The sequence below is a fragment of the Oryzias melastigma genome, linkage group LG5, assembly GCF_002922805.2.
Source record: "Oryzias melastigma strain HK-1 linkage group LG5, ASM292280v2, whole genome shotgun sequence".
Lineage (NCBI taxonomy): Eukaryota > Metazoa > Chordata > Actinopteri > Beloniformes > Adrianichthyidae > Oryzias > Oryzias melastigma.
In genome coordinates, this window is record NC_050516.1 from 30,286,690 (window position 1) to 30,307,419 (window position 20,730).

At 38.1% G+C, this 20,730-nt stretch overlaps 1 protein-coding gene across 11 annotated transcripts in view; it reads right to left on the minus strand.

Moving 5' to 3' along the window:
- Nucleotides 1-238: 238 nt before the first annotated feature.
- The window catches only part of cfap20dc (CFAP20 domain containing), a 51,025-nt gene continuing 30,533 nt past the window's right edge, over nt 239-20,730 (minus strand). For 7 of the 11 annotated variants that reach the window (XM_024269660.2, XM_024269656.2, XM_024269662.2 and 4 more), the window contains 4 exons: nt 19,921-20,169; nt 8,415-8,476; nt 1,594-1,688; nt 508-748 (listed from right to left, as the gene is read on the minus strand). In XM_024269660.2, coding sequence (XP_024125428.1) covers nt 639-748; nt 1,594-1,688; nt 8,415-8,476; nt 19,921-20,169 — 516 coding nt within the window. In that variant the 3' untranslated portion in view covers nt 508-638. Of the gene's footprint in view, nt 749-1,593; nt 1,689-5,430; nt 5,553-8,414; nt 8,478-14,271; nt 14,393-19,920; nt 20,170-20,730 lie in introns of those variants that run through there. The other 4 variants (XR_002918977.2, XM_024269657.2, XR_002918979.2 and 1 more) reach the window with 4 other exon arrangements.

A 20,730-nucleotide genomic window follows, 5' to 3' on the forward strand; every position in this document is an offset into this window, starting at 1 on the left:
GTCTACAACTACAAAAAGTAGGGATGTAAAAATTGATGGAGCAACTGCAGTATCGTTTAAAAACCACAGATATGAACAAGATTATGTTGTTTAAAAGGTATAAAATCAATCAAGAAGTTAATCATTGATTTCTGGCAAACTGCAGTTTCTCTTTGTGATTTTTTGTCTTTTTATGTTCATGTAATGCAAACAAAAAGACGTCTAATCAAAAGCTTTCCTCTTCCAAGTCAATACCTGAATACATTTCTCTGTCTAATGCAATGAATTATTATTTAAAGCTTTAAATGCCATATGAATAAGAAACATCTAGATTTTGAGTATTTTGTAAAGTAAGTTGAATCCTAAATGTACTGAGATGCGTATTGAATCGTGTGAGAGGAAAAACCCAAACAAAAAGCATAACATCGACAAGCAAATTGTGATTAAGCCAGTACAGATAAAAACATTTACATTTCTTCATTTAATTTATAACATAAAATCAAATACATAAATAAAAAAGCTAACATGTTAATGAGCCAGTGAAGTGTGTGTATTTTATTACATTCCAGTCAAACATTTCATACAATAACACAAAGCTACCAGTAAATTGATTAATATAAAAAGGCAAAAAAAAAAAAAAACAAAACCTGAAAATCCTTTCAGGCGAGTTCATAGTACTTTCCAGTTTCTGGATCAAAGTAGCAGTTCAGACAAGGATCATACAACAGGTTCAGATATTCCTCCTCGTCCTTCTCTTCTTTCACTTCTTCTGCATTAAAGACATCAACAAAAAATCATCTGAAACATTTAGATTCTCGACATGCAAAGAAGAATGTGTAAAAAATAATTGCAGTGAAGATGTATTTATCTAAAACTGAATATAATACATTTGATCATAGGCATGCCAGATATGAATAAAGGTCTACTCTGTCAAGCGTTTTATTAAATAGAATTAAAAGCGAGCACGGTGGAATGACCTTCAGACTCAGGTGGATTTAAAAGTTTTCTGCCGCAGCCATTTTTTCCCTCATCAATCAAGAGCAAAGACGCCACCACCAAGTACGATGTTATACAACTGTAACTAGATTCCCTGTAATCCCTGCTACTTTCAAACACAGGAATTTAGTTATTAACTTGACAGGCGGTTAAATGCATAAAGAAGGTTAAGGAAAGAATGGGACGGAGCACTTTATCTTATCAGAAAGTGGGCAACATGAATGAAAACCAATTATATGACACGTTGTGCGAGAGGTTTAAAAGTGATGTAGTAAACTGGAAAGGTTTCATCAATTAACCTTGTCGATGTGTCTGAGGGGTTCAGATCTGTAATGAGTCTGTCTCTCCTGACCTACTGTGTTATGTGGAGGACAGAGAGCTCCACTCTCGTGGGTTTTTCTACCTCTAATTAGATACACTTTCTGTCCCACCATGCTGTGCACAGTCTTTGATGAAAAGGTAACATTTCTGCGAGCCATGACACCGATGACTGCATCCATTAGCTGCAGGCTTTTGTCTGATTAGCATTAAAGCATTAGATTGTTTGCCATCTTCCTGACTTATAAGGACATAAAATGCTGTCCAGGGTTAAAGGGGCTAAAATGAAGGTTAGCTTACCTCTGACTAGACTTTTCAGATTGTTCCATGTGTTGCCTGACCTTCTCTGCGGGCTAGGAGGCATAATAGGAGGGCTAAGCACGTCCATCCACTCTCTAGGGAAAGACCATAAAGCCAGACAGTCATGACAACACATACCATTACACTCCCCATCCTACCCTATGACATTTTAACAATGAAGTCCCATCATCATGCACTCTCAGAAGCCCATCTCAGATTCCATTGTCCTTGAGCCACTTCTTCTCCAGCAGCCTCGCAGATTCACCCAAAGGATCACTTATTAAATTTTGACTCCAGCTGTGACTTCCAAGTATCCGCACGCCGGCTCGGAGTCGGGGGCTTGACCTCGCCGCTTTCTGTGAGACTCCATTTTTCTCCAAATGACTGTATCCTCTGTGTCTGTGATGTATGCAGCATATTCAACTGTCACTTTCCAGTCAATGGAAACATTTCTCTTTGAGAGCAGTGTTACTGAAATACCATCAAACTTTCATAAATATATTTATCCTGGAAGAAATACATGACTCTTTTGTGTTTGGCAGCATTTGTCCTTGGCTATACATCATTTGTGCAACCACCCATTTAAATATTTCGCCTCTGGATAAGAGTAAATCAAAGCAAGCTTAATGAGAAATCAAAGCGTACTTTTAGACACAATATCAAGATGAAGATTTGAATGTTTGCCTCTGGTTGGTTTGTCTTACCATTAAGAAGAGCAATGATTGATGGCTCTTTTTCTCTAAACAGTGTTTTCACCACGCGGGGAAACTCAGCGTGATTTGTATGCGGCTCCTCTTCACAACATCCTGGTGGGGACGTCGTACTCTCAACCCCACTGAAATATTTCAAAATGTTTTTGTTTTTCTCCAGAGCGGCAGCTTTCCTCTTGGATTCACAACATTTTAATTAGGTATCATTAAAATCTCCTCATCACGATCATTGAAATCATGACAACTTGAAAAGCTAGAAGCCCCCGTTTGATAAACGGATTGCTTTATTTGTGGAGGAGGGGTGAGATGGCAGAGCTCTGAATAAATAATCAAAACCAAAACGGGGGTGTGAACAGATGAGAGTGACACCATTAACACAGGAGGATTCTTTCTTTAATCTGATTTAACTTTTCTTTTTTTTTTTTTTTTACACTTTTTGGACAGGGACCACAAAGGAGACTGTGAATTATCTCCACCGAGGCTTTTACTTTTACCTCACTCCTGCAGCCGTCTGACTTTTTGATAGACAAGAACACTGTCAAAAAGTTAATTGAAGCAATTTTCAAGGACAAGAATTTCTGATTCTAAAACTGATATTTGACTGACATATGGTAAGTGCAGCTTTGTCAAAAGGACATTTATGACCAGCACAACTCTCTTTAGGGGCTTAAAAAAAGTCCACTAACAAACCAAAACAGCACAAATGTGGTTAGAAGGGTGTCGGGGAAATCCAAGAGAAGTTTTTGAAATTCATTTTCACGTTTTTCCTCAACAAAAAAAAAGTATGTTGGATCGATCTTCACAAAAATTCCCACACATGCCACCAGTTAAAGTCTACAACTACAACCAAAGTGTTGCTGACCTTTGACCTGAGGAAGAGGCTGCCATCTTGGCTAAAACAAACAAAGAAAATCACCTTTAGTACTGTAAACATTCAATGTATCCCCTCTAAACTGAACTGGATCATTGGGAAGCTACTAAATTGGGGTCAAAAGTGGCGTTCTACTGTTGATTGCACATTTTTCACTGGAAAATTGTGAACATTTTATACAGAAGTTGTTGGTTCAAGCTGAACAAAATAATATGACCATTGACTGTATAAGAGAACTGGACTGAGTGCGATGTCACCCACAGAAAATGACTTGCTTCTGGTTCCAACCAAAGGAAGTCATTTCACTCACTGTTTTTAACCAATGTTAGAACTAGACGTCCTCAGTAAACCCTGATTGGTCCGTGTCAATTTGCGTCTATGTTTCTATGACAACCACTGTCTCAGATTAGGAGTCAGCATGTTAAACGGCCACACCCTTTCCACTGAAAGCGGACTCAGAAGAATCTGTCAATCAAATGCTACCTACTTTTACTGAGGCATCTGATTGGCCAGTTTAGAAATTTTACGCTACTGAAAAAAATATCAAGGAAAAACAATCTAGGAATAGCAAGAACATATTTAAAAGATGTAGCAGCAATGGTTATTCTGAAAAATATAATAACTGAGTAAAAGCTATTTATTTTTCATTAGAAGACTATGGGACTTTGGCTACTTGAGATCAGTAATTACTTCCTGTTTTTGAACGCCAAGGGGGAGGGGTCACCCAATCCTGGTCTTGTATACATTAACATTTGATATTAGGAATGTGGGCGTGGTTAACAAAACTAGCATTGCCAAGGAAATCCAAAAATGTACTTTTGCAGAGAATTTTAAAAAGAAAAGGCAGCACAACAGGACAGTTGGAGGCTGACTCCACTCTCAGCCCAGATTTGAAAAATGAAAAAATAAAAAAGAGGGCGGGGCTAAGGGAGCCTACTCTGCATCTTTAATAATGGAAAGTGGTACAAAGAAAAGTGATGCCAGTTTCACTCATTGACTGTATATTGTGATATAGTGTGATCTGTATATAGTGGTATAATACAGAACTTTCTGTGGAGATTGAGGATTTTTCTCTATATTTAACGCCAGACGGTGGGGCTGCAGTATGAGTGTTACATAACAAATCAATGACGCCAGCGACAAGGGATACAAATTCTAGCAGGGAATCCATATCTTGGCACAACACAAGGGTTTGCAGGACCGAAGGAGACCGGTGTCTGAGAGTGGTAAAATGCTGCTAGCATCACAGCTAATATAGGCTAACATATTAAGCTAACAATCCCGAGTGAAATCTTTATTGCAAATCCCATCATCAGGACCGACTTTGCTGGATTCAATGCCAACTGTATTAAACCACTGTTCCCTAACTTCCAAGTCTACTGGAAAGTTGTGCAAGACGGTAGATTTTTGACAGCCGAAGATAGTAATACACCTACGAACCATGCTAAAGCTAACACGATAGTGACCGACTGTAAGAGAATCAAATATGGGCGGGGCTTTTATACTGGAGCTGCAGAGCATGAAGACGTGGAACTTCTGAAATGACATGGGACCTACACTACTTGACCAATCACAAAATTCACTCGTAGTACCTCGTTTCAACCTATAAGGGGGCAGCACACAGACAGTTTTAAACTATACATTTTTTTAATTGTCAAAAATGTGGCAAGGACCAACATATAGCACTTTGAAAGCACATTTTTTAGAGGTCAACAGACAAAAAAATGATTTAGTGTTTGGTTACCCTTTGAAGAGACCTGTTCGTCACCCCCACATGACCAAAATATAAACAGGTTGCTATGGAGATAAACCCAACGGAAAAGCTGCCATTTTGAAAAAAGTGTTTGCTTTTATGAGTCAGATGGAGGTCTGACATGGGTGGTAGGGGCAGAAAGGGAGAGTGAGGGTAATCAAGCAGCCAGTCAGCCAGTGAGGGTGGGTCAAAAGGGGGCGGGGAGGGCAGGTATGACCTGCGGGCCATACAACGCCAAAAAGATTTAATTTACATTCAGACAAGACCAAACACACCACATTTTCTGTCCATTTTTCTAGATGAATTTTTCAAATTTCGCTCATCAAAAGTATCAGTTCAGTCTGTCTTACACCATGGCAGCCTACAGCGAGGTTCACGCCACGTTCTCCGTGAAAACAATTGTGTTTTTTATGATCCAGTCAGTCTCTTTGACAGTCTTATTTGCAGGTTCACATTCAGTCAGACACAATTACCGCACACATGTCAAAATGCTGGATTCTTACCGTAAGCTGCGGGAGAAAAGACCTCACACGTGAAAACACTTGAAAAGCCATGGCAACATTAAGCTCAGCAATGGGAGCATTTTAGTCGTCAAGGAAGCTGGAGTTCCTGATGGTGTGAAAACCTTGCAGCGGTGCCAAGACGGAAAAAAAAAAAAAGACTATGATCCAACACACTATAAAGGAGGATATACACAAATCCTGTCGAGTTATTTTATATGTAAATTAGGGCTTTCTTATTTAAAAACTGCAGTGTGGTCAGGATGGATTTCATTAGACCAAAGACTTCCACATATGTTAGTCAAACAGACCTGAAAGCACAGATCCATCATTACTGATGATGAGATTTAGTTTTGTTATTTACACACATGGGAGTTGACACATGTTCTCAGCGGGGGGGCCTTGCTTCTCATCAATAAATCACATGTTGAGGAGGCGGGGGCTGCACCATTTGAGTGGCAGAAGTGTGATGCAATCCCTTTGTCTTTCTTTGTAACCCGCTACATGGTTGTGTACACCCACAAGGAGGTGGACAAACACTGAAATGTGTTTGTGTGTGTTGGCGAGATGTGAGGCGATGTCTTCAAAAACCCTCCAAGGACGACGGGATCCACTCGAATACCGCCACAGCACAGAGGCTGGAGGGATATGCAACATCACACATGGATTTAAAAAGACTTTTTTAAATATATTACTTCTCATTGTCCTTTTATTATTTATTTTGGTGAAAGTGTTTGAGGAATAAAGCGAGTTTATGGTCCTGTTTTATAATCTGCTTGACTCTTTGTGCTGCTTCTCTCAAAGAAGCATTTGACAAACACTAAGGTTATCCAGCAGAGCCTGTAATCTTGACAAAAACAAACTTTATTCTACTTGAATGTGCAAGATTTCCATTTATTTCTCAACAATCTTAGGTCTTTTATAAATAACCGTCTTTGTTTTTCTGGTATTCTGTTCCAATCTGCTCCTGCTATACATTAATAATGGCTGAAGCTTTAGAAACTGTTCTATTTTTTTCAGCTTTAGAAGCCTGTCTTCATTTGTAGAGAAGTTCATTTCAGCTTAACTTGCAGATAAATGAGATATGAAAGAACATGGCTTGTGGCTGTTTCACATAATAAACTATTAAAGTTCCTGATGTGCTGGAAATCAGAATGAATGCTTTCTTGATTTTGGAAAACGCAGCCTGACGTTTCTTCTTGACTTTCCGCAGAGTAATAAGCATTATCAAAACTTTATTTTGCAATTTTAAGTCAAAAAGTGTGAAGTTATAATAATAAAATAACAGAGAGTGAAAATGAAAACTGGAGTTAAGGACAAAACGGGAAACAGAATGGAACTGCCAGATCATTTCTCCTCATCTGAGGGTGAAATAAGCTTCAGTCGTAACTATCTGACGGTTGACATTTAGCTTAAATAATGCAGTCAGTGCTAGCCATGTGACTGATCGTTCCTTAAGACCCACTCCGATGAAAATCATGTTTTTGGTGTTTCTTAAATGTTCTTGTGACATTTTTCTGATGATGGAGGACATATATTAAGAAATTTAAGCTTAGTTTTGTATTTCTGAGAAAATGTTTGAAAAAGTTTGTAGATGTCATGTAGAAGTTACAATCTGCAGACACTAAGTCTCCGGCTCCACTCCATTCTGATGCATTGACTTGTAGACGAATAGATCCATGAACGTCTTTGTTTTCCTCGTCTGAGCTGGAATCTGGATCAAAACTGTACGGCTGGATAGCTACAATATTTTTCACCATTTTTGTTGCACTAGTAATGTCAGGTTGGGGATGCAAGGGGCTGTAAGCTAGCAGGAGAAAGTGTTATATATGGAAGACGGAAAAGGGGGGCGGGGTTGCTTCACGCAGATAAAAGATTTTATGTTGCAAAGAAAATATTAATATTAATTAGGAGTTTATTTGTGACGTATAAAAAAATAAGCTCTCTGATCTAAACTTTCAGCGGCGGGGAAGGGAATGGGGGCGGGGTTACTCAGCGCCAATGGCCCCACCCACAAATCAGAAGTGAATTTTTAATGAGCTATTCCCGCTCTGTAGAAACTATATCTAAGAAAACGAAATAAGTTTTTTGATTTTGGAGAAAATTGGCATAATCATAATTAAATATTGATCCAGTAAAGAAACTTAAAAAAAAAGATAAATCCAAGTCATAAATAAAGTTGGTTTTCGTGAATCCACAAATGGGCTGTTTAAAATAATTAAATACATTAAAGTTTATAGCTATTGAATATGTAAGAATGTTGGAAATTTCTTGTTGTGCCTTTAAAAATAGTTTGCCTCTGAGAATGTAGTCATTTTATAAAAGAAAAAATAAACAGGTAATTTAATGTTTGAATCATACAGAGCATGAATAAATATAAAAGTGTCCTTCTGTTTTTGAAACAAAACTTTGGAATTCTTTGGATACGATCTTAAATTAGTTAATACTCTTTAAAAATTAAGGTTACATATAAAGGTCAATATCAGTGAAATGTAATGTTTCATTAGTAAATATGTCTGTACTGTATTTATATGTATCTGTAATATATATGTATTAGATATATGTGTATATATGAATATGGATTTGGTTAAAATTTACCATTTTTGTCAACTTAACGTTAAGTTTTGTTTCTGTGTAAGTTGTATCTTTTACGATAAACATGATGCTTCAGTCCATTCATTTTTGGTTGATGCTGATTATTACTTAGAGATTGTGAAATGCTAAATTTATACAATCTACCAAAATAAAGAAAACTTCTAACTTTAAACACTTAATCAAAGGTTGATCAGAGTGGGACTTAAGTCAAATTTGCTATAATAGTTTTCTGTTTATCTAAAAAAAAAGAGCATAATTAGTAAAAAGTCTTGAATCTAAAGAAGTTATTTTAAAAATCAGATTGAGAAAACACAGTAAAACATGAAATATATTTTTAAAAAATATTTTTTTTGTTCTAAATGTCAGACCTCATAACTCATGATGCGTTTTACCTGGGATTTGACTGCAGAAGGGGGTTCATCTCCCTCTGATAGTGGTGCCCCTGGTTCATTGGCTAGAAGGGGAAAAACAGGTTAAGTTTAAAACCTTTTTAGTCATTTATTAGATTATTTTATTACAAAATCAAATATTTGATCAAAGAAGCAGAGGTCAAAAGATCTATCGTGTTTACAACGTCAGACTTTGACTTACCCCATGTGACTTTGAAAATCGTAATGAATCTTCCCAAAAATAGACACGGCATTTTCTTTCTTTTTTTTTTTTGTATTTTATCAAGTCAAAGGCAATAAATCAACAGCAGTTAGATCTCACAAAACAAAAACAAGGCCACTGGATTACATTAAACGTAGAAAAGAATTTATGAGGAGACAGTGAAGGTGATGCATCTAAAGACACTGCAGCGACACAAGAAAATCTTCCATAAACAGAGAACATATTTGAACAATTTTAGAGTAAACATTCTTATTATCTAGTGTTAAATGTTTCTGGAGGATGACACATTTTGTTTAATTAAAGTGTTGACGCTACACCTCAAATTGACTTCAATCCAAATTTATTAAAAGAGACTACAGGTGCTCAATCTATCAATAATATTCATAATAAAACATGAACTATTTCAAATGTATTTTTTTAAAAGCAAAAACAGCGTTAAGTGTGTACCTCATCTGTAAATATATATATTTTTACGCTTTATTCCTCGTCATAGCGCTAGAACCTTTAAAAAACCCACTTCCATCATCTTTTTAGCTATTGTAAAAGCATTCCCAGTCGTCTTTTAACCCTGATCCTGTTGTTTAGTAAAAAAAAATTAAAATATTTTTTTTATCTTCTAGCTATTGCAGAGCAACCCCACCCCCCTTCCCTTCGCCAATGTGGAGCAGAGCAAGGAGCTTGAGGAGCTTCTGTCATAAATAAGCTCTTTATCAAACTGCTGCTCCTGATTTACAACAATTAAAAACAGATACAGTCAGAAACACAATTTTAAGATGAATTTTCTTTAATTGTACTCAATTTTTACAAAAATACCACAAGAACATGTTAAAAAAAACACACTTTTAATCAAAGTGGATTTTTAACTTTAGTCTCCAAATACATCTTCAATAAATATCAAATTATGGTACTTTGCTAAAATATTTTTTTTAAAAGACATTTTATTAAACTGTTTATAAAGAAAGTGCTTTTAAAGCTTAAAACTAAAACTTAATCCATAGCACACAAACCCTTACTCTCAAATATTACAAGCCGTTTTAAGTCTCTGACCTCTTTTCATGTGATCATTAAAGATGTGGAAATCCCACTTCATCTGGAAAAAGCCCATCTGTGGCTTATAGTGGATCTTCAAATGATGTTCTGTGGCAGCGCTCCATGCTGTCCTACAGTCAGGACAAGCTAAGAAAGACCCTCGTATAGAAGGGATGAATTGTGATGTTTCAATACATTTATCTATAAAGTCCAGGTCAAACCAATTCAGAGGTCTGCATGGAAACATTGAAACAATGTTTTTTCTGAGAACTGTAGTGAGACTGTTAAACAGCTTTTCATGCGTCGTCTGAAATGTTGTTGTGGGTCTGAAATCAGAGGTCAAATCTGAGCCTTTTTATACCGTGACCCTTTTAAGGATTTCTCTCTGAAAGTTTTGTTTATGGTTCACAAGATCGTTTAGTTTTGTTCGAGCTGTTTCTTTTTTCCTTGTTTTATATTTTCTTCTGATAATTTGTTCCCTCAGGTTTTTGATTTTTTTTCTCTTTCAAACTTTGCCAGTTACTAACATTTAACAAGTTGCTGGAAGGATTTCTTTTGGAATGCAGCTCTCTCAGTAAAAATCATGTCCAGAAGCAAACAGTGGTGCAGTTTTTGTCGCAACCTTTGACTGTATAGGAGAACTGGATTGAGTGAGTGTGACATCACTTATAGAAAATGACTAACTTCCAGCTCCAACCAAACAAAGTCAAGTCAGTCACCATTTTTTCACAAAAAGGACATTTGGAGCCAGACAAGGTCAGTAAGCGGTCCGAGTCAGTCTGAATCCCCGTTTCTATGGTAACCAGTCTCACCTGTCAGGAGTGGAAGTCCACAGTGTAAGTGTTAATGTTGTGCAGTACTTTCAGCATCACATTCAACCCCCCGAACATCAGCTCCAGAATTTCAAAACCTTCTCCAAATATAATTCAAACTAGATATGTCCCGTTACATGTGATAATGCCGGTGTGAATGCTGTAAGAGGGATGAACCCACTGAAGATGCCAGAGCTGATAGCTGAAACTGATAGCTAAAAATGCTAACGCTGATAGCTGAAAGGGCTGAAACTGAAAGCTTGTCAAGACATCAGCTAAATGCCAAATAAGCCAAAAAATGGAAACATTTCTAATTTAGCTAAAATACACAGCATATGGCTAAAATATTAGCTACTCCAAATTTACCTATAGAAATTTTAAAAAGTCTAATATTGACAAAACAGTTAGCATAAAGCTAAAATATTAGCTAAACTCCAGTTTAGAATTTAAAAAACATAAAAGAACTAAAAAAAGTCTAATTTAGACAAAACAGCTAGCATAAAGCTAAAATATTAGTTAAACTCCAGATTAGAATTTAAAAACATAAAAGAACTTAAAAAAGTCTAATTTGGACAAAACAGCTAGCATAAAGCTAAAATATTAGCTAAACTCCAGATAAGCCACAAAACAAAACAAAACAAAAAAAAAAAACTGGAAAAATATCTAAATTAGCCAAAAACATGTTGCTAACTTAAAAGTTAAATTCCAAATTACCCTAAAAACCCAGTAGTAATTGCTGAACATTTTAAAGTTTGAATGTTGTATCTAGCTGAAGTTCACAAGTTTCAAGGTGCACAAAGTTTTTGAAAGATTTGAGCAATTTCTCCTGTTTGTCCTATGGGACATATTTTAGAAACCAAAAGTACAGGCAGCAATGTTCTAAACGAGCTAAATGTTTTGATACCGAGATTACTGAAATCGCTAAAAGCGTGAGTGAGTTTTTATGTGTCAAAAACGTACGGAAATAAGTCCGAGAATCACGCTAAAATCCCTGCAGTATCTGGCTACAAACACCTTTCGAAACTACTTTATTTTCACCTCTTTGTCTTTTAACATTTACGATATAGTGCTGGTTTTTCGTTCTGTGCATTCAGTTCATGTCATGTACATTTATTAAAGATGTTTGCAGGTGACAAATTTCAAAGTTTTGCTAAAGCTCTGTGGTGCAACAGAAACCCAAAGGGCGCAGTCCCCCTGAGGTTCTGCTGTGCACACTCGCAGACACTTCAGCCTCACGATCTCTGGTCTGTCAGTCAACAACCCCAGAGGTTGTAGAAACCTCCATCTGTGTTTTGTGGAGCTTCTCATATAGCAGGATCTGTTGGAATCAAACAAACGTGATCCTCACAGGTGCTGCCTGCCGTGTCCAGATGAGAGAGGGCTCTTTGAAGCAGGTAGGTGATGGTATCTTTCACTGCAGCGCCAGAACCGTAAGCAAAGTGCAATGGGCCCTGAGAGGTTTTTACTTGTTTACTTTAGTGTCAAAGTAGCACTCTCCAGGACTGTCTTCATTTGAGAACAGACCCACAACTCTCACACACACACATTAAAAGGAAAAAGCTGATCCATAGTGTAATGGAGATTTTTGGGGGAAGTTTTATGTCATAGCATTCTTTCAAAAAGCCTGCATGTACTTTTATTGACACGTATCTGGTATAATTATTAAAAAGCTGGAGATATTAAATGTGTGCACAGAAATTACAGCTGTAATTGCAGTTGAGAATTTGAGATCAGTCTGATTTTCCTGGATGATGAGCTAAATTGTACAAAAACATGCTTCCCCTGAGACGACGGTCACATACCCTAAAATGCCAAAAGTTTTAGCCAGGTGGCCATACAGCAGCATTTATAATATGTATTACCAGCATGAATCCCAATGAGACAATTGTTTTTGTGTTACTGGGCTTTATAAATAAAACTGAATTGAATTCATTGCGGGACAAAAGTTGCATATTTATATACCGCATGGTAGCCGCAAGGGTTTTAAGAAAAAGTTAAAAATTAACAGCGACCAGACGTTTTTTTCTCTAAAAGTTGACATTGAGTAGTTGTCATGGAGCAACCTGCTGCTACCATCTCTAGCCACCAGAGGGAGCGCTCACCAGAGTTTTGAGCTCACCACCTGCCCTCACCTGAACTCATCATCGTCAGCTGTTTCCCATCATCTCATCACCTCCTCAGTTTATAGTCTGGCTCCACACTGTCACTCTCTGCGAAGTTTTGTTTGTGCCACCCTCCCTGCATCTCCGAGCGTTTATTCCTGGACCTGACCTTCTGCCTCTGCCTCTGCCTCTGCCTCTGCCTCTGCCTCTGCCTCTGCCTCTGACCCTGCCGCCTGCCGCCTGCCGCCTGCCGCCTCGCCCCTCGCCCCTCACCTGGACTCTGACTCTGACTCCTCTTCTCTCTCGCCTCGGATGATCTCATGCCCGTGTATGACCTCTGCCTGTCTGACCCTGCTTAGTCTGTGGACTTTTAGCTCTGTTAATAAACCTGCTGCATGTGGAACTAACTGTCTGCCTGTTGGTGACAGTAGTGGCCACCCGGCACACTTTGAGGTTGCTTGGTGGTTTTCCAGTGACAAAAACCTGGGTCGGCTGGGCAGCCACAAGTCAGTGGAAGCCAGCTTTTGGGAGTTTATTGTGATATTTGCATTTTTTACCCCCACATACACACTGTTCTGTATTCTCATTTATTTCACCTCTCCTCTTTATTACTAGCTCTCTGTGCTTCTGTTTGGTGCAGTGTGATTCACATGTTGTTCCTCTTTTCTACTCGACACCGGGGGGAGCGGGAGGCATTTCAGATTCCTAAAGCCTGTGCTCCTGTTCTTGGCCGTGGACCATGCCTCTGGCTCATCTTCGAGCCAGAGACGTGGTCCCCCAGTCCTATCTGGATGAACTCTGTTCAAAATAATTAACTAATTAACTAATTTCTATTTAATAGTGCTGGTAAATCACCTGTTTGTCCTGGGAGAGGATCCCTCTTTCATGCGGGAATCCCTGAGGTTTCTTTGTTTTCTCCTGAATCATTTTTTTAGGAGTTTTTCCTTACCAGGAAGGAGGGTCTAAGGGCAGGTATAACCAGTTTTATTTAGACTGTTTAGTTTTATATTCTATGACTGACCTTCTGCTTCTGTGAAGCCCAATGAAGCAATTCTTTTGTGATATTGGGCTATATAAAATAAATAAAATTGAATATTCTACATACAACTACAGCTTTTGGGGGGAATGTCTGAAAAAACGACTTTTGTTTGGCTAATTCAGGATAAAAAAAACATTATTTACTGTAAAAAAAGTGACTTTGTCATAGAAGCCTTTAACAGTGGACAATAAGTAAGTAGATGCTGCTTCTACTGCGAATAGAAGTCAGAATCTGTGCCCCTTGTTGTTGTTTTATGCAGAATATGTGTGGGGTAAAAAATATAAATATGACATAAAATCCAGAGATATTTGTGACCGTAGTCTGAACATAATGTGTGTGCTTCCCTCCTGATAGTTTTATTACAAAAATGAATTGTAGCGGTTAGCCTCAAAGCAGAACCTACTGTGTTTCCTTCCATGGTTCTATTCAGTACATGTTTAACCCTAACTTTAAAAATGACCACAGAAATCACGACTAGCTCTTGTTAGCTAGCAAAGATGCTTCCAAAAATGACTAAGAAGGATTCCATTTAAAAGTTACAGACATATGCAAATAAGCAGCTGAACATTAAAAGTTAAATGGATCAAAACAAATGCATAAAATAAAATTGTAAAATTTGGATTCATGCAGTATCTTCCAGTTTAGACAGACAGACAGACACGTACTGTGAATCTACCCTCTATAATCAATTCAGTAGGAAGATTGTGAAACAGGCACCCTGTGGAGTTCTGGAGGTAAAATGGACCGACGATGATGATGGTGATGATGATGAGTTACTAGAAGGAATACAAAGAAAATCTAGAAGCTAAGGGAATAGAAACAGTTTTTTTCCATTCTAAAATAACATAAAACCCAAGTACCTCACTCTTAAATTTTCATGAACTGCTGCTCCAAAGAGAGAGCTTAGGCCTAAAAGAATGAGAGGTAGATTTGCTGCTAAAGGAAGAACATCATTTATTTTGAACTAACATCACTTCTTGGCCTGACAGCAAAATGCAGTTTGGAGGTTCAGTACAGCAACTTCAGCTGCCTAAAGCCCGGTAGTCAATCTGATGGCCTGCCTGGCACACCATTTGCTGATCGGCTTCTCTCAAAAAGTGAGGGCCCAAAGTTCCTCTCTTGGAGCTGACATTTTGATTGCTTGTCCTTTCTAGCTGGTGTAATTCCCCAAACACCCTGCACTCTGTTTTACAGGCTCTCCTTTCTACATGTTTTCCCTTGAACTGGATACCTTTCCCAATCCTGCATGCCGTGTCAATGGACGCTGTGATCAGAATGTTCTCAATGTCCACCATTCCTGCTTTTAGCAGCATTCTAATATAGTTAGCAGGTATTGATGAATTTCCTCACTTAATTCTACACATCTCTCTAATTCTCAAACAAATCTGGCTTTGTGGTTAATTTAAGTAGAAATCTGGAACATGTATTTTTCATAAATAAGCTTTAAAGTGCTCACATGTCACTTGTTTTATGCATAAACTTCACTTTTTAGTAGGGATGTAAAAAATATCTAAAAATCGATCAGGCAGTGAGAGTAACAGCAGTATTGATTTGTGGACCATGTATCACGACTCGTATCGAATCGTGTGACCGGGAAAGATACACACCTCTCATTTTTACTGAGTGTATTTTATTTAATTATAGAAGAACAAAGGAATGACAATTGTATTTAAAGACCGACTCTGATAGAAATTTGTGTTTTAGTGTTTTTAACATGTTCTTGTGACATTTTTTTTCATGACGGAGGACATTTATCATGTGTTAAAGTCAAGGCCTGCTGGGTAATTCTATCCAGCCCTCCGGATCATTTTATTTGATTGTTATTAATGGATCGATGTTATCTTGTGCTTATTTCTGACTTGTATCATTTTGATTAAAAATATATATATTTTTACAGAGAATAAAATATTAAAAGTTACTTAAGGTTTAAGTCAATTTATTCTGGAATAATATTCTGCCTTTTTACTATTCATAGTTATGTTAAAAAGTTACAGTTTTAACGTTTTATAAATGTAATTTGACACCTCTGGCAAATACTAAGAAAATTAAGCTTATAAATTGCATTTATGAGTATTTCTTTATTCAAATCATTGTAAATCAGGAGCAGATGAAGAAATGCTGTAAAAAAACCCAAAACATTTATTTGTGACATAAAAAATACGCCAGCGAGCTACAAACTCAGCAATGGGGAAGGGAAGAGGGGCGGGGTTGCTACTTGCCAACAGTCCCACCTACAACTCATATTTGGATTTCTGATGAATTCTGCCGCTCTGCAGAAACTATTTCCTAGAAAACAATACAGGTTTTTGATTTAGTCTAAAACAGCAAAATCATAATTAAAAGAACACTTTTTAAAGTAGATCAAAAGACGATCTTTAAGGATTATGAGTCCCCTGACAACCATGATAACATGAAAAGATAATCTACATATTCTCTTACACAATCATATAATAAATACGTTTTTGTTTATTCATTCAATTTTAGATTAAAGTGGAAAGAAGAAGTCTTGGGTGTGCCGTGACACGACCTTTAACCTTTTGTTCATATTCATGTGCATTATTGTAACATCACAATGAGGACGATCTGTATGGACGCACATGCATCAGGGAGTTTTCTCCATTTTTTTCTCTGTTTTTGGAATGGATCATGAAAAGTAATTCAAAGCCAAGCATGTTTGGCTAATTAGCCGTGTTTGTTTGTCTGTTTGCTGTGCTGGCCTTGTGATAGACTGGCAACCTGTCCAGGGTGTGCTTTTCTGGGAACGGGTCCAGCCCGTAACACCCACTAACAAGAAAAAGTGTGTACAGAAAGTGGAAGGATGACAACCTTGACAAATAAGGCATCTTAATAAAGCAGCGTCATTTGCATTTTTTTTTTTTGTGGTTATATTTAGTGCCGTTTTGCATTTTATTTAAAAAAGAAGCAACATAAAAGTAAAAAATGAGGACATAAAGATGAGATAAATACTACTATATCCTATACTAATGGTATGAGCGTGTAGCTGATTACAATAAAATGAGAATGTATGAAGATGTTAGTGAACAAAAGAAACTGTCATGCAGTAAATGTATATTTTATGGATCCCAAATTTATATCCACTCCAGACACACCTGGTTTATCCATCTATAATGTAGGCTAAAATGATCAATACATACTGTATGCACATAAAATACAATCATCTAGAGAATGTATGTTGCTGGGGATTTTTTTTTTTTTTTTTGCTTCTATCATCATAGCTTGTCGTGAGCTATTTAGTCAACAGTGGAGTGTGTGGGAGCACTCGTTTGATGAGACGCTGGGATGAAGGGCCCTTCACGTGCCTCTCTGCCAGAACAAAAAAAAATCTATGTGGACACATGCCCTAATGATTCAACACCTCAACTGGAGCGCGGCACAACTGTCAGGAAGAAAACACTTTCTGTGTCAGGAGAGAAAAGCCTTCATTTCTGTTCGGCACTAAAACATCAGCGGCTGGAGTTTCATTATTTTTTTTTTTTTTTTTTCCTCTCTTCTTTTTCTTTGTCCGATTTCACTTCTTATCTGTAAATGTCCGATTCTTCCTAAACAAAGAATTCGTTTCAAGTTTTGGGGACCTTAATGCAGACATGTTGGAAATCTAATTTCACCCAAACTGCTCAATCTACTGTACAAGTTGACTCTTCTGCATTCAGCCAAGTAATGAAAGCACAGCACACAATCACCTGGGGCTCAAGTTCTGTCTGGGCCGTTACAGTGGCTGCTGAAGCAGGGAAAACAGCAACAAAAGCATGACTGACAGCAGCGGGGAACATTCAAGTCACACCAGTCACTGGCAAGAAATGGCTTGTCTTTTCCAATGAGTCCCAGGCCCAGAGAACCACTAGTCTTCATTCAGGTCTCATATTTATCTCTTTTTCCATCTGTGCTCAAAAGAAAAGGGTTACCGTTTATATGGTCTCAAAATCTACATTTATAATAAATAAATGTTCCTGTTTCTGGCCCTCATTCTACTAAATACTGTTGGTGGTGCTGTTGCCATACGCTGCATTGTTAGAGTTTTTTAACACTGTTTGTGAATCTCTCCATGAACTCGATAAAAAACTGCATCTGCGATTAGGCTCAAACATTTGTGTTTTTATCGGCAACCTCATCAATGTGTCAGAAAGAGGAACAAGATGATACTCCCCGCAGTACAACAACTGCTCCGAATGTGAGAGGATACCTGCATAAACAAAAATGTAACAACACAGCAGCTCAAGGATTTCTGATGACTATATTCATTGGGGATCCCATGGTGAAGCCGGCAGTGTTCTGTCTTCATAACCGCGTATATGCTAATGGAATATGCTATAATGGACTTCAATAGCCAAGAGCAAACTGCACCATCTTTGAATTCCATAACGACTTCTGGGGATAATTTCAAATGACCTAAATAATTTTTAGTCACTGTGGGAGCTGGAGATATTATGCTGGTGTACCTTTAAAAGCTGGGAAACGACAATAAATGTATTTCAGTCTTTTCAATCTTGTAGAATGCAGAGACTGGTCTAGAGAAAGAAGTGCTTAAGTACTTCATGGTAGTGCACGTTGGGACTTGAAATGGATAATAGCAGTAGTGAAGGTCAAACAGGATCAAATATTGAAACAACTTGGAAAAAAAAGGTGGAAAAAGGAAAATTTAATAACGATTTTATCAGAAAAAGTTGGTGATGCTTTCTTTAACAGTACAGTACTTACCGACTGGGTATTCATGCAGTACATAATGGGTATTTACGTGTGTCGTTTGTGGTACTTACCACAGGTGAGATCAGGGTAAGTACAAATAAGTCTTGTTGTCACTGAAGGCAATGGTTGGTCCAGGTAATTCAGGTGAGCGCTGTAGGGCGAAGCTGACAGCCACCATGGAGATCATCCAGGAGCTCTTTGCTTTTGGTACATCATATATACAAAGGATTTAATGTTGTTTGAAAGAAGATTGCAGGCGACGAAAAGGAATACAGCAGCTTTCTTGGCGCTTAGTTTTGTCGTAATGACCTATGACCTTCCGCCAATCGACGTGTTTAAACAGTAGCTCTTTGCTAATCGTTCAGTTCCATTTTTCTATGGACCTACAACCAACAGGGGCCCAAAAATGGTACGATTCAGTCTCGCTTAATGGGTCCATTTTTTAATGGAAACGCTGAGAATACCAGACTGGACCGTTCTGTTCTGTACCGCTCAGTGGAAACGAGGCCATAAAGTATCTTGAATTTACTTCTTAACTCACTTGAGCTTAAATTCAAGGTACTTCCTGTGTACTTACCCTTTTCCTACCTGTGGCAAGTACCACAAAAGACACATTAACACAAGTAAATTCCCAGTAGGTGCTAAATGGTGTATACTTGTGTACGTTTTTCTACCTTCCTCAGAGGCCCAACGCGCCCAACAGTCACGGTCCCTTTCACCCATTCACACACATTTATAGACTCACTTAATTTGTGTTTGATTTGTGCATAAATTAGGATTTATAAGTGTGTATTCTCAGATGCGCTGTCAAGGGAGGGAGGGAGCGATCAGTCCTGGAAAATATTTCTATTTTTAAAAGGGAAGAGTGTTTTAAAAACGCTTTTATATAACAATTATTGGTCATACCTGATTAAGAAAGTGGTTAAATGTCAAGTTTCAACAGATATTTCTCACAAACTAAGTTTAAAGCGGCTGATAAGAAAACTCTGATGACCCAGCATTTAAACACATCACTTGCAGACGAATCTCTGAGAAGTGAAAAGAGTCTGACATCAGATTTGTGCGTGAATGTAGTTTTCTGTGCGCAATTTTTAAAGATATGCATGTATGTTTAGCTTCAAGCTGTTGTCATTGTAATTTGTGCATCTGTAATTGTGTTTTGTATCTTTTTGAATTTTGTAATAATGCACAAAATGTATTGTAAAATCAAGAATTATGCACGCATAAATCCAAAGTTCTGTACAAATCAAGTACTAAGCATGCATAAATTGGGGTGATACTGATGGCGGCTCTGCTGCCGAACACTGGCGCCAACCTTCCTCCAGAATCAAGGTGGGGTTTAGAGTCTTGCCCAAGGACACTTCGACACATGGCAAGGTGGGAATCGAACCTGCAACCTTCCGATCAGAGGTCGACTGCACTACCGCTGTACCACAGCCGTAAAAAATGTAAAAAACCAAGTCTAATACACAGAAAATGCCTCGTAAATACCAAAAAAGTACCATGTTAATACTACTTAAATACCCTGTAAGTACTATACAGTAAAAGGAAGTATTGGCATAAAGTTGAAAAGAAAGAGTTAGAAAGTGAAGAGTGGTACCGGCGTGCAGATGCTGGTTCTGGTCGAAGCGCTGTCACTGCTCAGGCTGACGCTGACATTACACTGGCGGATTTGGGATGCACTGAGGCCCAGGTGTTTACTGTCATCTTTCTCTTGCTCGCTTTTCAGGATTGCCAGCATTTGAAGCTCTTCCTCATCATTATCCTCATCTTCATGAATTTTTAGACAGACGGACAGTTGTGAGGGATTAGGAGTAGAATCAACAGTCGTCTTAGCGTCTCCAACTTCCTAGAAAATGTAAAAAATAAAAAAATCCCTTCAGTGGACAAAAAAATGTTTTTGCAAAATAAATACCTAAAAAAAGCTATAAAACCAGAAGAATACAGCGGTGGACATCGGCCACCGTTCTGAGCCCCTGAGGAAATGCCTTTTAACAGCGGATCTATTGATTTAGGAGACTCCTATGGTAATTTGATTTGTCTGACTGACAAAGTGTAAGGAAGCCTGCTGTTGCCCGTGTTAGAATCAATAGTAGTCAATATGCCACCGCTACAGGAGGAGAAACAAACTTCTTGTCATATTCCTGTGACAACCTTTCAGTCAGAGCCGTCACTGTACTGCCGGCTGTAGTTGGCACGAATCAGCAGGCAGGAGCCGCACTGATGAAGGATGCTGTGATGTCACTCGGCAGCGAGTCGTGCAAATGCAGAAAGCAACAGCTGTGTGACAGAAGTCGTTTCAGGGCTTGTGATCGCTCCGTTTCTCTGATTCCGCATCACTTTGACAGAGGCAGGGCACTACCTCGATTCATGAGAGACCGCAAGCTGATCGTAAAAATATATTTAGTTC